The sequence below is a fragment of the Cervus elaphus genome, chromosome 29 (genome assembly GCF_910594005.1).
Source record: "Cervus elaphus chromosome 29, mCerEla1.1, whole genome shotgun sequence".
Taxonomy (NCBI): Eukaryota; Metazoa; Chordata; class Mammalia; order Artiodactyla; family Cervidae; genus Cervus; species Cervus elaphus.
Window position 1 is genome coordinate 49,135,143 of NC_057843.1, and position 16,645 is coordinate 49,151,787.

The 16,645-nt window shown below is 39.3% G+C and overlaps 1 protein-coding gene across 2 annotated transcripts in view; it reads left to right on the plus strand.

Moving 5' to 3' along the window:
* The window catches only part of OSTF1 (osteoclast stimulating factor 1), a 56,608-nt gene extending 40,362 nt beyond the window's left edge, over positions 1 to 16,246 (plus strand). Inside the window, exons 6-11 of one of the 2 annotated variants that reach the window (XM_043891511.1) lie at positions 1,186 to 1,293; positions 2,196 to 2,245; positions 4,512 to 4,590; positions 7,767 to 7,865; positions 15,327 to 15,357; positions 15,741 to 16,246. In XM_043891511.1, the coding sequence (XP_043747446.1) occupies positions 1,186 to 1,293; positions 2,196 to 2,245; positions 4,512 to 4,590; positions 7,767 to 7,865; positions 15,327 to 15,357; positions 15,741 to 15,780 (407 nt within the window). In that variant the 3' untranslated portion in view covers positions 15,781 to 16,246. The remainder of the gene's footprint in view (positions 1 to 1,185; positions 1,294 to 2,195; positions 2,246 to 4,511; positions 4,591 to 7,766; positions 7,866 to 15,326; positions 15,358 to 15,740) is intronic. The other variant, XM_043891512.1, reaches the window with a different exon arrangement.
* The last annotated feature ends 399 nt before the right edge of the window (positions 16,247 to 16,645 follow it).

The following is a 16,645-nucleotide window of genomic DNA, read 5'->3' on the forward strand; positions in this document are numbered from 1 at the left end:
AAGGCATGGTCTGTGACTTTTAGAGCTTCAAATCTGGTGGGGAGAGGTGTGTGTAGCTCATCTTTACAAGACATTGTGATAAGGACACTGGTTGAAGTGTGGGTCAGTTAAACAGGCTATAGAGGCCAGAGTGAGTAACTGGCCTCACTCTGGGCAGAGGGTTGGGACTTCTCAGGGGTCCAGGCTCTGGGAGAGTGTTGGAGTAGGGCTGGTATGTATGGGAGGATGGACTTGGGGAGGAAGGGAGCACCAGAGATGGGATTTGTATTGGGCTGGCCAAAAAGTGTTTGGATTTTTTTCTGTAAGATGTTTTAGAGTACATGGGACTTGATCCTGTTGATCAGCGGTTCTCCACTAAAGAGTCATTCCTCTCTCCAGACTTTGGGACATTTGGCAATATCTGGAGGGATGCTGGCACCTTTTGGGTACAGTCTGGGGGTGTCACTCAGCACCCTGCAATGCTGAGTACTGTTCCCATAACAGAGGATCCTCCAGTGCCAGATGTCAGTTGGGCCACTGTTGAGAACCCTGCCCTAGATAATGGGGAGTTTTTGTCAGGCTACCGTAAGCTCCCATTTAATTTAGGTTTTCTTGAAATCTGAATATATAAATGGAAATTATTGGTTTAGGATTATGCATAAATAGAACCACTAAATTGACATTTAAAATTTTCTAGATATTTAAAAAAAATTTTTTTTTAAAGTAGATATTTAGGGCATTTAGCCAGAGGATTTTAAATTAATAGCTATACTTTAGCATAAAGAACAGCACTTTGAGTAGTTATTTAGTTTTTATGTCCTTGTAGGAACTGAAAGTGTGTTTTAAATATGAATATGAGTAGCGTCTGCTTGTTCTTAGGTTTGATTGTTTTTTTTTTCCCCTCAAAGTTTTAGGATTTCACAAAGGAAAAACAGTTTTTTCCACAGTGTAAAAATACCTTAGGTAGACCCATTTTAGCAACTGTTCCCATTAACCTACCATTAAAAATTGATGTTAATGCTTTCCATTAATAAACTGGAAATCAAGATGTACCATAGAGAATGCATTTCAAGGGCAGGTTTTAATTTCAGACTTGCTGACTAATCCTTTGCAAATACAAATTTATGCAGGATGAAATTGATTTAAAAACAAAACAAAAAATGAAAATATTTTTCATGTGTTTTTCTAATTATAAAACATTTTCAGGCAACTTGAGCTGGTTGAGAGAGTGTTTGGACAACCGAGTGGGTGTTAACGGTTTGGACAAAGCTGGAAGCACTGCCCTCTACTGGGCTTGTCACGGGGGTCACAAAGGTATTGTTACATTTTGTTTGTTACTGTAAATGTCTTTGCCACTCAAAATGTGCTTCATCTAGGGGAGCCAGAGTTACAGAAATGAAAGAGAAAAATTGGTTATTCTTTTTAAATTCTTCAGAACACCAGCCTTTTAAAAGCCCAGTTCCTGAAATTTCTGTAAAACTGTAGCTGGAATGTGACTGGTCAGCCTCACTGTGGGCACCTTTTCACTTAAAAGAGTAGAAGCTTCTTTTCCTCTCTCAGGCTTGGAAGAGCAACAGGAAAACAACAGTAATATAAAAACAAAACCTACTGTCTAACCTCACAGAAGCAAGGGCCACAATTGACTCCTCTAGCTTAGTTTATCCCCCACAGCTTTTATGATTTACATTCTAAGTTTAAGATTTAAGAGAAAGACAGCATTTGCTTGAGTTGGTGATTCAGTTGATAACTTTCTCTCTTATAATCAGTAATAATGACAGATGGAATTTCTAGATGTATCTCAGCCTGGCCGAGAATCTACCACAACCCACTCTCTTGCTCCCTCTCTCTACAACACACAGAAAATAATCCCAATAGTAACGGGAAACAAAGAATCCGAAAAGTTAAATAGCACGGCCAAAGGAAAATATAAGCACAAATTAGTGATGTGAGTGTTAAGTACCCCAGCAAATGTAAAAATATTCCTATCATAGATATCATGTGAAAATGCAAAAGCCAAAATATTTGAAAAAAAATTTCCCTAAATAATTCTATTTTTTAGAGTCTTAAGTCTTCTATTTACATAAATGTTGAAAAATTTGTTATAAGGAGTTTTTTGAAGATTCTTCTAAAAAGAATGCTTTTAAAATTATTGTGCAGAGTCTTATCAGGCTTTTATTCCCATTCTTTAAAAAAGATTATTTCTATTTGAATTTCAGATATAGTGGAAATGCTGTTTACTCAACCAAACATTGAACTGAACCAACAGGTGAGTTTGCTTACGCAGAAATCATTTAACCTGCCTGCCTTGCTCTCAAAGTACAACTTATCGGTGTGTAAAATCCTGTCTTGAGGTCTTGGAACTCAACTTTTCCCATTTCTTATCCTCCATAAAACTTTTAATCTAAATACTTCAAGCACATAGTTAAAAATTATTTTTGCATTGAAGTGCAAACTGTATAAAGCTCAAAATGCCTGCCACGTTCCTCCTCGTATATCACTTTAAGCTTTTATGCTTTCCTGTTATCTTCACATTACTGAGAAATATGTTTGTGGAGCTGTCTCATAATTCACCATCTTCATAAGTGTTTTGGCATCCTATCTGGTAGGTAGCGATTCATGCTTGTCAACAGCCTGTCATCTTCCACCACCCAACTTCCAATCTTTCTTCCTTTGGTTCTCCTAATATATCATAATTTTTGGTTATATTGCTATATAATGTTCATGGTATTATGGCTGTTTCAATACTGTTGCTGTTTATATAATTTTTTTTGTTTCGGTATTTATAGCCTTTTATTTAGGACTTTATTTTTTGTATCTGACAAAGACCGCTACACTGTTTTATACTCTCTTGATAAACTTTTCTAAAATGTATTTGATAGTTGCTTTCTTGTTTTTCTTCCTGGAATCATACTGAAGGCTTCCATCTTCATTCTCTGGTTGGAGCAGCTTGATCTCTACTGCTCTTTGATGTCTTCCTGGGAAACCCTTCACCGCCCTCCTGTGTTGTGTCCTCACTTTTCTGAATCCTGGGTCTTCCATTAGTTGTAGAACACGTTCAATAGATTCCTGAGAAAGGGGAGCTTGGGCTTGATTATTTGGCTGATAGAATCTGGGTTGAATTGCTCTGTATTTTTGAGCACGTACAGTAATAAGTCAGCAGTCTTTTTCTTTCTTTTTTTTTTTGAAGTCAGCAGTCTTTTTCAGCCACCGACTGCCCCACTGTTTGGCCTGAGCACACCTGCCAACTCGTGGTGACGACAGAGTGGCCCAGGTTGCTTCTGTAAAGCAACATTCTTCCCCTGCTTGGTGGCTTTTTGGATATGCATGCCCTTCGTGGCCTGGGCAGTTTCACGAGTGTTCTGAAAGTGAACATGAAGATCGGAACCTCTTGATTTGCATGATTTCTGGGTTTTCCTGGTTTTTCCAGCTCAGGTGAATAGCGAACCATTTTTAGAGGTCACTGCAGGCCGCTTACCAGTAAAGCAATTTTATACATATTTTAAAACATTTCCTGCTATTCACTACACTGTATCTTTTCCCTCTGAGATCTGTTAGTTTTGTTTTGATCTTTCTTCAAATACAGGACACAAATACATAGCGCCTCAGATACACAGGGCCTTTGTCCATTCATGTCTGGGTGTGACTAGAAGCTCTGTGTGCTTGCAGGGCTTACTGACCGGTGGGTTTCTCTGTAGGGTGAAGTGGTGAGGTCCTCATTGTTTTTCTGGCTTATGCCCAGATGCCAGCTAAAACAGTCACTTCCTCTTCTCTGTCGGGGATGTTCAGCTCTATCAGAGCAGCATTCTCCAGCCTCCCTCCTGGGGGTAGATGCTAGACTGTACACACTGGGGCTGTGTGTGTATGTGTGTGTGTGTGTGTGTGTGTGTGTGTACGAACTGGGGCAGTGGGGTGAGGGTCTGTGGGGTAGGCAAAGGCAGCTGGGAGTGGGGTCTTACTGCACAGTGTGTCGGTTCTTCAGCTAGCCCCCTGCTTTTAATTCCTGGCCTCATTATCACCTTCTCTTATGCCTCCAAGTTCCATAAGCTTGGAAACTGTCTGGTTAATTTCAAAATATGGTAATTCTACCATCTGTGCTGGGTCATCTGTCAGCAAGGAGAGAGAAAGGTGATCTGGGGCTTGGGGGTTCTAATTACTCCATAGAAACACTTTCACCCAGTACTCTTGGTTTCACTCCCATGCCTCCTTCCTGCTCCCGAGTCTCCAATTTCTCATTCATGCTGGTTTCTACGGGGACAGATCTGCTTGCTTCCTCCTGGTATCTCCCTCTGTGAGCATCTGCATTTCCACATGTGCTCTGCCAAGTCAGTTGCTCCTCCGCCATCACATTCCCTCTCCTCATATGACTCATGGCTCATCTCTTAAGTCTCTTTTCCCTCTTTGGAATTTTATATGGTTTTGTCACTTTGTTCTCATTTTAGATTTACTTAGGCTAGAGTAAACCTCAATTTGTGTATATTTGCAACCCTCACTCTCTTTTTTAAAAATGCTGCTCTCTCTTGTTGTCACCATAGAACAAGCTGGGAGACACAGCTTTGCATGCCGCTGCCTGGAAGGGTTATGCAGATATTGTCCAGTTGCTTCTGGCAAAAGGTAAAGTGCTTAGTTTATCCGATCTTGGATCACTCTGAAAATCAAGCTCCATTGAACTACACCATTTAAAAATAGTGGGGAAAATAATGGGCTTCTTATTTTACAACTGGGATTTTGATCTCTGTCTGCATCATGGAGTTTTTCTGATAAGATAAAATTATTGAGGTGGTTTCTGTTTTTCATTTTAAAGTTTGGTAAGCTTTAACATTATATATGTTACTTTTAGTAAGAATTTATTTTTCTGCAGGATTTAATCCTACATTTCTGCAGGATTAAAGGGACCTAAAAGGAAGGTGTGTGTGTGTGTGTGTTTGCATACATGTGTGTGCACACATACAGAGGAGATCTCTTGAGAAAGCTGTGTGGGTAAAGTTGCTGAGGCCCCAGGTTCTCACAGGCAGTCTTGATTAGATAAGAAAGGATGCTGTGGCATAGTGTCCTACTTTGAGCTGAGCAGGTGCTCAATGTACAGCAAATGAGAAGATGCCTTGATTCCATGTTTTAACACAAGTCAGAAGGAACAGTGAAATAATGGACTCAACCATCTATTCATCTGTTTGTCCCACAAGCTTTGGTTAACCCTTATAAGGGGCCAGGAATATCACCACACACTGCACCCTGGTCTAGAAGGCTATAATATAGCATACTTGAGTTCCCAGCCTGCATGTCATGTGGATGTATTATCATTAGGGATCCTCGGAGCAATGTTGTGAGTTTTTGATTTGAGGTTTGTTGATGATGTAAACTCTAGGAATAAGAGATCAGACACCTTGATGACCTCTGTAGTACCCCTCAAAAGTATGCCAAGAGATGTATTGTCTGCTATGGCAGTCACTAACCACACAGGCCACTGAGCTCTTGAGATGAGGCTAGTCTGAATTGAGATGTGCTAGAAGTGGAAAATGAACATCAGGTTTTGAAAACCTAGTGGGGGAAAAAAAGTGATGTATCAATAATTTTTATATTGGTTACATGATGAAGTGATAACATTTTGGATATACTGGGTTAAGTACAATATGTTATTTAAATGAGTTTTATGTGTTGAGAATGCTGCCACTAGAAAAATTTAAATTACATTTGTGGCTCACATAATTTTCTGTTGCGCAGCACTGGTTGAAATGGTTTTCTTCTCTGGCATTCTGTCTCTGAACATTTCCCATCCTGACAGAAATCACGTATGTGAGTTCTCAAGTGTAAAGTAAGATAGGATTAATCACAGAACTGTGAACCTGCAGGGTGTTTGACCTGTGGCACAGCGAGAGAATGAGGTTTTCCATGTAACCCCAGCTGTGGATAGATCTCAGGCTCTTCACGAGAGATTTTTCACACATAATCACCATATTCCTAATTAAATGTACTTTCTCTCTCTTTTTCTTTTGTCTTTTTTTCCTTTTTTTTTTTTTTTCTTTCCTTGGCGATATTTTTGTGCATGTGAGTTTTAGGATATTTATTTTTTGTTTACCAAAGAGGATGTGGTTGTAGAGAAAATGGCGCTCTCAAACGCTGTGGCAGAAAGTGTGAATTGGTAAGCCTTCTTGGAAGGCAATCTGACAATAGCTAACAGAATGAAAACAAACATATCCTTATATTTCAACACTACTTCTAGAAAAACATCCTTCAGAAATACATAAAAGATGTGTTTCAAGGACGTTCATGGCACTATTGTTGTGATAATGAATATTAGACTCTAAGTGCCCCTCAGAGAGGTGTGGTTAAATAAATGTTGGAACATCCACAAAATGGATTAATTATCAGTGTTTAAATAGATTGAGTTATAAGTATGTGTACTACTAAGGAACAAATAGCATGATATATTGTTAGGTTAAAAAAACTAAAACTAGTATGGCAGAGGCCAACACAATATTGTGAAGCAATATTCTCAAATAAAAAAAACATCAAAGATATTGGTTATGAGTGAGGAGAGGGAAAGGGGAAGGATAAAATAGAGCTAGGGGATTAAAAGGCACAAAGTACTGTGTATAATAATAACTATAAATGGAATATAACCTTTAACATTTGTGAATCACTGTTGTACGACTGAAGCATATAGTATTATACATCAACCATACATCAGTTTTTTAAAATGGAAAATACCACTGGCAAAAAAAAAACCACATCAAATTACAGACCAATACCTGTAGTATGATTTTGTGTATGTGTCCAGAAGTGTCTGTGAATGCATTCTTGCATGTAAGGGAGATGGGAACTGATGCCCACTTGTTGGGAATGGTCACCTGTGTGGAAGGTAGAAGATGGGGAAGGAAGGGGTTAGTTGAGAGCTGAAATGAGACATAAGCTTTTGTTTAGCATATGTCTGTATTTCCAAATCTTTGACAATGAGAATATATTTATGAATTCTGATGTAATTTATAATAAAGATGGGGAAAAAGTGAGTGGAAGATGGGCTATGCAAACAATGGATTGCCTCCAGATTTCAAGGTTTACTAATTCTGCTAATAATGTTTGAAAGTATACTTAAGATAAATATTAATCTCCTCAAGCTCAATTCACGTTATCTTTTCTAAGACCTTCTTGAACAAAAGAGGCAAAGGGTGTATTGCAAGGCACGCTGAGTCTAACTGATCTAGTGGTGTACATGGAGACTGTAAACTTCTCAGGGAAAATTTCATGTGCAGTTCTACAGGGACTTGAAAGGAAAGGCTGTATTTCAATTGTATATAATTATTACAGGTGCAGCAGTAAGCTCCCTGATTAAAGATGCCAAATATGCTATTACTGTTTCGTGAAAGTTTTACTGAAAGAGCTTACTTCAGGGCCAGATGATTCTGTTGTTAGTTTTGCCAAAAGCGATGTTTTGATGGAAAGAGGATTGGCCGCTCTATAACTAACATCATTACTGTTTGTTATATAAGAAAGTCAAGAGAGTAAATGCTAAGAGTTCTCATCACAAGGAAGACATTTGAAAATATTTTTTAAATTTTGTATCTCTATGGGATGACGGGTGTCCACCCAACTTGTGGTAATCGTTTCATGACGTTTGAAAGTCAAATCATTATGCTGGGTGCCATAGGCTTATAGTGTTTTGTGTCGATTATATCTCAGTATACCTGGAAGAAAAGAAAAAGGGGAAAAAGAAACTTAAAAAAGAATAAAAATGATTGGCTGCTACTATAGAGTCTTCGAAACACCTAATTTCCTTTCTTGTGTTGGGGAAGGTGCTAGGACAGACTTAAGAAACAACGAGAAGAAGCTGGCCCTGGACATGGCTACTAACGCTGCCTGTGCGTCTCTCCTGAAAAAGAAACAGGGAACAGGTACTTGGTTTTAATCCTTTGTCCTCATGATGCCGTCACGACTTAAGATTGTATCGATTCAATACTGGGGAAAGTTTTTTCTTGCCGAATTCTACAGGTGATCCTAGAGTTAGACTTTGTATCTTTGGTCTGAATCAGAACCTCCAACATGGACAAATATATCTGCACAGACAAATTTGTAGAGACATTGATCTTTTGCTGTGATCAGTATGTTTCTTTTATTCCTTGCAATCAAGTTCTAGTTACCTTGCTTTCTATTATATATATTATTATTATAAAGAAACATTTCTATTTCTTTTTATCAAGGAACCATTGTTTCCATACTCTTGTTTTAGATTATGTATTTTTTTTTAGATTTTTTTTAGATTTAGATTTTAGATTTTTTAATTGAAGGATAATTGCTTTACAGAATTTGTGGTTTTCTGTCATACATCAACAAGAATCAGCCACAGGTATACCCATGTCCCCTCCCTCCCAGACCTCCCTCCCATCTGTCTCCCACCCCACCCTTCAGCCTATCGCAGAGCACAGCTCCCCTTCTCCCTCCTCTCCTCCCACCTTGTCCATAGGGCTCTTCTCTATGTCTGTTTCTCCGTTGCTGCCCTAAAACTAAATCCATCAGTGCCATCTCTTCAGATTCCATGTGTATGTGTCAGTATATGATATTTATATTTCTCTTTCTGACCTATTTCACTCTGTATAATGGGCTCTAGTTTCGTCCACCTCATTAGAACAGACTCAAATGCATTCCTTCTTTACGGCTGAGTAGTATTCCATTGTATATATGTACCACACCTTCTTTATCCATTCATCTGGTCCATGTTCTAGCTATTGTAAATAGTGCTGCAGTGAACATTGGGGTACTTGTGTCTTTTTCAGTTTTGATTTCCTCAGGGTGTATGTCTAGGAGTGGGATTGCTGGGTCATATGGTGGTTTTATTCCTAGTTTTTTAAGGAGTCTCCATACCGTCTTCCATAGTGGCTGTATTAGTTTACATTCCCACCGGAAATGCAAGAGTGTTCCCTTTTCTCCACACCCTCTCCAGCGTTTATTGTTTGTAGACTTTTTGATGATGGCCATTCTGACTGGTGTGAGGTGGTATCTCATTGTAGTTTTGATTTGCATTCCTCTGATAATGAGTGATGTTGAGCATCTTTTCATGTGCATAGCCACCTGTACGTCTTCTTTGGAGAAATGTCTCTTCATGTCCCTTTCCCTCTTTTTGATTGGGTTGTTTGCTTTTTTGGTATTGAGTTGTATAAGCTGCTTATATATTTTGGAAATTAATTCTTTATCACTTACTTTCCTTGCTATTATTTTCTCCCATTCTGAGGGTTGTCTTTTCACCTTGTTTGTAGTTTCCTTTGCTGTGCAAAAGCATTTAAGCTTAATTAGATCCCACTTGTTTATTTTTGTTTTTAATTTCCATTACTCTAGGAGTTGGGTCATAGAAGATCTTGCTTTGAATTATGTCACTGAGTGTTCTGCCTATGTTCTCCTCTAAGAGTTTAATAGTTTCTGGTCTTATATTTAGGTCTTTAATCCATTTGGAGTTTATGTTTGTGTATAACATTAGGTAGTGATCTAATTTCACTCTTTTGCACGTAGCTGTCCAGTTTTCCCAGCACCACTTATTGAAGAGGCTGTCTTTGCCCCATTGTATATTCTTGCCTCTTTTGTCAAAAATAAGGTACCCATAGGTGCATGGGTTAATCTCTGGGTTCTCTCTCTCGTTCCATTGGTGGCCAAAGTTTTGGAGTTTCAGCTTCAGCATCAGTCCTTCCAATGAACACCCAGGACTGATCTCCTTTAGGATGGACTGGTTGGATCTCCTTGCAGTCCAAGGGACTCTCAAGAGTCTTCTCCAACACCACAGTTCAAAAGCATTAATTCTTCTGCACTCAGCTTTCTATAAAGAAAGTCCAACTCTCACATCCATACATGACTACTGGAAAAACCTTGACTAGACGGACCTTTGTTGACAAAGTAATGTCTCTCCTTTTTAATATGCTAGGTTGGTCTAGGTTGATCATAACTTTCCTTTCAAGGAGTAAGGTTTTATGAGTGGTTATTGCTGAATATTTTTTATTTATGTATTCAAGAGTTTTATGATTATAATTTGTTTCTATTGTAAATGATGGTATCAATAGGCTGTGATCAAAATTATTCTAGACTTTGGAAACTTATCTGTTCACAGTTCTGTGGGTGGTTTTTAGAGATAGAGTGTATGATCTCAAAGATAATATCTATTGATGTGGGAGAAGAGGTTTGAAAAGTTTACATGCACTTCTATAAAAGTGAACGGTTTGGTGGTTTTGAAAAGGTGTTAAAAGAAAGAAAAGGTGTTAAACACATTTGTGCTATTCATGATACTAATCAGAAACTGGCTGTTTATTTGACTTCTCAGTATGTAGCCTATTGAATGTGCTCCTCCAGATTCATTCTGATATGGTGATTTTGCAAAAAGGAGTGTTGGAAGGAGTAGAAGGATGTGCCTTGAACCTATCTTCCCATCCATCTCTCCTTTGTCCCTCTTTCATTCTTCATTAGCCTCCTGGCCCAGGAGAAACCCAGAGGGGTATAAAAAAAGATGCTTGGTTGGAGAGAACATTTGAACTCAGTCCCCCTGCATTGGGAGCATTGAGTCTTAGCCACTGGACTGCCAGGGGAGTCCCATGGATACATTTTTACTTCTGTTTTCTAGAAAGGAACTGTGCTTAGTCGCTCCATTGTGTCTGACTCTTTGCGACCCCATGGACTGCAGCCCACCAGGCTCCTCTGTCCATGGGGATTCTCCAGGCAAGAATACTAGAGTGGGTTGCCATGCCCTTCTCCAGGGAATCTTCCCAACCCAGAAATCAAACTGGGGTCTCTTGTACTGCAGGCAGTTTCTTTACCAGCTGAGCTTCCGGGGCGGGGGGGGGGGGGGGGGGGGGAGGTGGGCAGTGGTGGGCAAAACTGGATGACTTACGTTTTGCATGTGTTCATGTTGCTACTCATCGTTCTGGACTTTTTTTAGTATTGCTTTAGAGTCCAAAGTTTAGTGTAATCCATGTTGGTGGAGAATTACCAAAACAGCTTTTTAAGAAATTTCCATTGTAGAGGGCAAGTGCATGTGTTTTCATTTTATCCATAGGGTATTATCATTTTCAGAGTTCTCAAACTTGGGTCAATGAGATATTCATTTCTGTTTTAATCATTTGAATCAAATTCCCATTCATGTTTGAATTCTTGGGAAACTTATTTCTCCCTCAGGTATCCCTTGATATATGAGAAGAGTCAATATTATGCTGTCCCATAGTCCATTTCTAGCAGAAGCAACAAAGTACAGTCAGTTGCCTGGTCTCCTGGCTTCATCAGTCAAAAAAAGCAAACAGCCTGCCTCTCTTCTTGGCTTACCAAGGGTGCTTCCCAGAATCATCCTTCTTGCGTACATGTGTGCTAAGTTGCGTTAGTCATGTCTGAGTCTGTGCAGCCCTTTGGACTATAGCCTGCCAGGCTCCTCTGTCCTTGGAATTCTCCAGGCAAGAATGCTGGAGTGGGTTGCATGTCCTCCTCCGGGGATCTTCCCGACCCAAGGATTGAACCCATATCTCCAGCGTCTCCTGCTTTGGCAGGCAGTTCTTTACCACTAGAGCCACCTGGGAAGCCCCATCATCTTCCTTACCTATCATCAAATTCTCATCATCGTTCTCCTCACAAAGCCATTGCTATTTCAGATAAGTGTTTGTTCCAGATTTTTATTTAACCTCAGTTCAGGTATAGTGTAAACTATTAAGCAGTTAGGGATTTCTTAATTATTTAAGCCATGAATGTTCACTGGCAGAGCAAGTCATTCTTTAAAGAAATTACTCCTGCATAGATATATACAGGTTCTACTAACCAAGTAAGCAAGTTTTTACCAGCTGAGTGGTGCTCCCCAGCAATGTTTTGACCAAGAAGCCATATTTGAAGCCATGTGGGAGAGACCCTTTTATTTGAGGTAGACCTCCCACTCCCTGCTGCCTTGGTTGAGTCAGGAAGAAAGACTGTGACCTAATTTCCTTTCTCTGCCACTGACTTCCTATTGCTATATTCGTACCTCCAAAGCATCCTGACTGAGGAGTACCAATTTCTTATGAGTTAAAGGTTATCAGTCTCATGCACACTGTGTGTGATTGTGATAGACAAGGAGAATATCACACATGCTCAGACCCCAGAGAGCTACACCTAGAAGGCTCCACATGAGCAGCTGGAGCAGGAAGGAGCAGGTGACAAAACTTTTCTCTTTTTTCCCTTCGGTTTTTTTGTAGCCTTTGTAGAAGAGGGCCTGGAGGTGGATGCCCTTTTTCTCTGTCTACTCCAAGTATCTTCAGTCTACCTCCCCAAATCTGTGCAGTACTGAATTCAGTATTGAGGTGTAATCTTGGGACCTGGCACACAGAACCAAGAAATGAATTTTCATATTTCAGTTTTCATATTACCTTTTTCTCTGCTTTTTTTTTCTTGCTTCATTCCCCTAGTCATCCAGTTAAACTTTTTTTAATTTGTATTTTGATCCTAGTTGGAATAAGAGCTTGAAATCTGGGTCATACAGGTAATTGCCAATATGAACTCTAAACTAGAAAAGGTATATTTTCATATTGTTGGCCACTTTTGAAAGTACCTCTGAATTTCTTAAAGGGACAAGATAATTTACATGTTCCACTAACATGAAGAGTAACTTTAGGATATAGGGGTAGGGTCAGGCCATGATTGTGGACTGAACTTTGAACCTTTAAGTTGTTCTTCCAGTTTTTAAAAGCTGGGGTATAATTTACACTAACTGAAATACATAAATCCTAACTGAACATCTTGATGTTTTTTTTTTTTTTTACTGTGCTTTGCTTTTTTTTAAATTCATTAACCTGGTTTAATTCACACTGAAATTTTGTTGTTGTTGTTGTTTTTGGCTGCATCATAAGGCTTGTGGGGATCTTAGTTCCCCCATCAGGAATTGAACCTGGGCCCCAGAAGTCAAAGTGCAGAGTCCTAACCACTGGATGGTCAGGGAATTCCCACTGTGCTTACACTTACTAACCACAACCCTGATCAAGACGGAGGACACTTCCCACATCCGAGAAGCCTCCCTCAGCATCCCCTGCTTCTCTCACCATAGATCAGTTTTGCCTGTTTTCGGACTTGATATAAATGGAATCAAACAGTGTGTGCTTTTTGGTGTCTAACTTCTTTCATGTAACACGTCTATGAGATTTATCCACGTTGCGTTTTTCCCTCCATCATGTATTTATTCATTTGTATGTCTGTCTGAAGTTCTGGTGCTTGACTTGGAACGTGTAATCCAGGGCAGTGAGATTGAGGAAAAAATGGAAGTGAGGTAGGGGAGGCCGAGAAACACTGTTGGGAGGTACATTACCATGATGGTGACGCCCCAGGATGGGCTGTGCAGATACGGCTCATCAGCCCTTGGCCGTGTTGGAAGCTTCCAGAGAAACTGTGTCTCAGAGAGTCTGTAGAAGTAAGGAAGGAAGGAGTTTATTAGCCTGCCTGTCTCACTTTCTGTTCGATCAGCGTTTGTACCATGGCAAGTTATCTTTCTCTTGCTTAAAGCAGAGTGCCAAAGTAACGATTGAAGGATGGAGAATATTTCCAATATAGCAAAACACAGGACTGTAGTAGCAAAGTACAAAAGAAAGGGGAAGAGCTTTGCTATATTTGTCTTTTTGTATTTAACTTAAAAAGCTACCAGTTCACAGCCAGTCGTGAAGTTCATGGGTGTGTGGGGGACAGAAGAAGATACCTTCCTCCCAGGTCTCCAGAACTCCTCTGAAGGAGAATGGAGACAAATACAATCAACCTGGAGGCTTCTAGTAGTTTGGAAGCTGGTGTGAAATCACTGAAGCACACTTCTGTTCTGCTTCTACCCACTTGTTCTTTTCCCTTTCTTTTTGTTCCTTGTATAAGATATAAGTTGGTTTCTATAACCTCATACTGACTCTCCTCTGCCCCTCCATTTTTTTAAATAATTATTTTCCTAAACATATTCTTTAAAAAACTACAGTATCATCAAATATCTTGTTATAGTCTAGATTTACCATTTTCTTTTATATATTTGTTTATTCTTTGCTTACTTATCTATTTATTTACAGTTTAAGTAGGGTCCAAATTGATAGCTATGTCTCTTACTTCTCTGCTTTTGTTTTTCAATTAATGTTTCCTTCCCCTCTCACTTTCCTTGTTGTTTGGCCTTGCTTTTTATTTGTTAAAGAAATTGGAACAATTTCCCTGAATTTCCCAGTCTAGACATGGCAAGCATGCATTTCCATGGTGTCGTTTGTCATGCTCCTCTGTCCTCATCTTTTTGTCAGTTGCTGTTATGTCCAGAAGCTTGGTTAGACTTAGATTTTATCTGTCTTAGGGGCAGAGGGTAGAATACTTAATAAAGAAAATTGTGTTCTTCTATCAGAGGCACATAATGTTAATATCTGTTTGTCACTTGTCCTGTGATGTTGGCATCTGTGGATGATTATTGTCTAGATCCATTGTTTCACTGATGGTTACAAAATGGTGATATTTTAATTTCATTCTCTTCTCGGTTATTAGTTAGAACATCCTATAAAGAAAAATTTCCCCTTATCAACTGTTCACTAACTTAGAGTAATAGTTTGTATAGCAGGGGTAGAATAAGAGTTCTGCCCCTGAAAGCACTTTAAGAGTTTTCAAAGTAACCTGCTGGTTCTCTTATTATTTTTTGAAGGGAACCAATGAATTCTCTTTGGTGTGTGGGTAAATATTTGCTCTGTTTTGATCCAGTATTGTTAATTACTGGTAGCCTACCTTTGGCTAGAGGAGACCCCTTCTGGTTGGATCCTGAGCCCTTTTAAAATGATGCTGCGTTTGCTAGGATCCTTGTTTTATAGCTTAAGAAGGGGTTTCAGGTCCATCTTTTATAGTTTCTGTCCCAGACTTGGAATCAGTCATATCTCCAATGAGCAGAGGCTTATAGTATTCAGAGACAAATGTTCTGGGTGCTATAATACACACTTATTGAGCTCTAACAATGTGTCTGAGTAGACTCCGGGAGTTGGTGATGGACAGGGAGGCCTGGCGTGCTGCGATTCATGGGGTCACAAAGAGTTGGACACGACTGAGCGACTGAACTGAACTGAACAATGTGTTTATACTTGCATTTCAGTTTTTCCCTTAAAACTATACCTTGTGTAACCTGTTGCTGTAGAAATTTGACTAGATTATTTGAATTTGAATGGACAGGTGAACAGGTAAAGATCAGATACCTTCCTTTTGAACTCTGTTTAGGGTTGACAACATTTGATGGGGTTCAGCTCTTTCTGTTTTAAAACATTATTTATTTCTCATTTCCGTTTCCTTTGCTTCTGCATATTCTTTATCAATGTTTGCTAAAATGAAACTGAAGCTTCTGTGTTTTCATTCTCTTTCTTTTCCTTTCCCCCCCTCATTAGTTATCTTTCTCCCCCGTGACCTTGCCTTCAGGTAAGGCTGCAGGTTGTGGACTGGCTGAAGCCACCTGTGCTCTTGGCGTTGGGAGAGGAGGTTTGGAAGCACAGTCGTCAGGGTGGACGGGTTTCTGGTGTGTCCCACGCTGGTCATGGTGCATGTGGCTGCTTGTGTTCTGTGGTGGGAGACAGACTAACGCACCTCAGCACCACGTCGGTTGCTTTTCTGCGTGTCTGGGTAACATGCAGACAAATGTAGCTGTCAGCCTCTGCGGCAGCAGAAGCTGGTCAATTAGACCGGCAAGCAAAAGTAGAGAAAGATCCTTGGGGGACGTACAACCCCTGGGAGCTTTGAAAGTGAAAACAAAATCCAAGCCATTTCTAATTTTTCTGTTTTGCTTTCCCCCCTATTCCTTTTAGATGCAGTCCGATCATTAAGCAATGCCGAGGACTATCTTGATGATGAAGACTCAGATTAATTTCCTTCCAGAGCTTTGAGATCTGAAACTTCTGTTGCTTTTGCCATTTCAAAACCTTGTCTTTGTCAGAAGAGTGTTGGTAACTGTAAAAAAAAAAAAGTCTATATGAATGTGGCAGTCTTGCACTGTGTTTGAGTAAAACTTGTAAGTGACTAGTTCTCACCTTCAGTTTGCCAATAAGTGACTGGATATTTTGCTGTATAAAGTACATGTTTGCTCACCAGAGTAGAACAAGAAGAGGTTATTTCTATTTATCAAGCTTAAAGGAATTTTAAGAATTTTTTTCTTTAAAAAAGTCAGGTTTTTTTTTTTAAAGTTCTTTACCTCAAGGATCGAGATATTTTGAATGGATTTTTCAAGGGAGGAATGCTTATTATAATAATAAACCAAAAGATTTAACAAAATTGTCAGCTATTCTGACAAAAATAAACATTTTAAGAGACTTTATTTCTTTTGTCTGTTTTATGGTATTACTCTTTGCTGATAAATAAATAAAGCTTTTTATATTTAGGTGAAGCCTGACTTGATTTTTCAAAATACATTTTGTATTATTAGCATAGAAGAATCATAGCAGCCAAATTTCTTTCTTTTTTCTGGGTACAGTGTACTTTATTGTTGGTACAAGACGAGGTGGGGCTCCCTAAGCCCCTCCCGTTCTTCAGGGGCTGTGGGATGGAAACTGTGTGGACATGGGAGATTCTCAATGTGTTAGGGGATCAAGTTGGCATAGTAGTGGAATTTCTGTTCAGCCTTCTCTTGATATATTATTGGCTTTGATTAAAGTCAAGGCAGCAATCATTGAGGAGATACATTTCTAATAAAATACGTAAACTTAAGAAAAAAAAC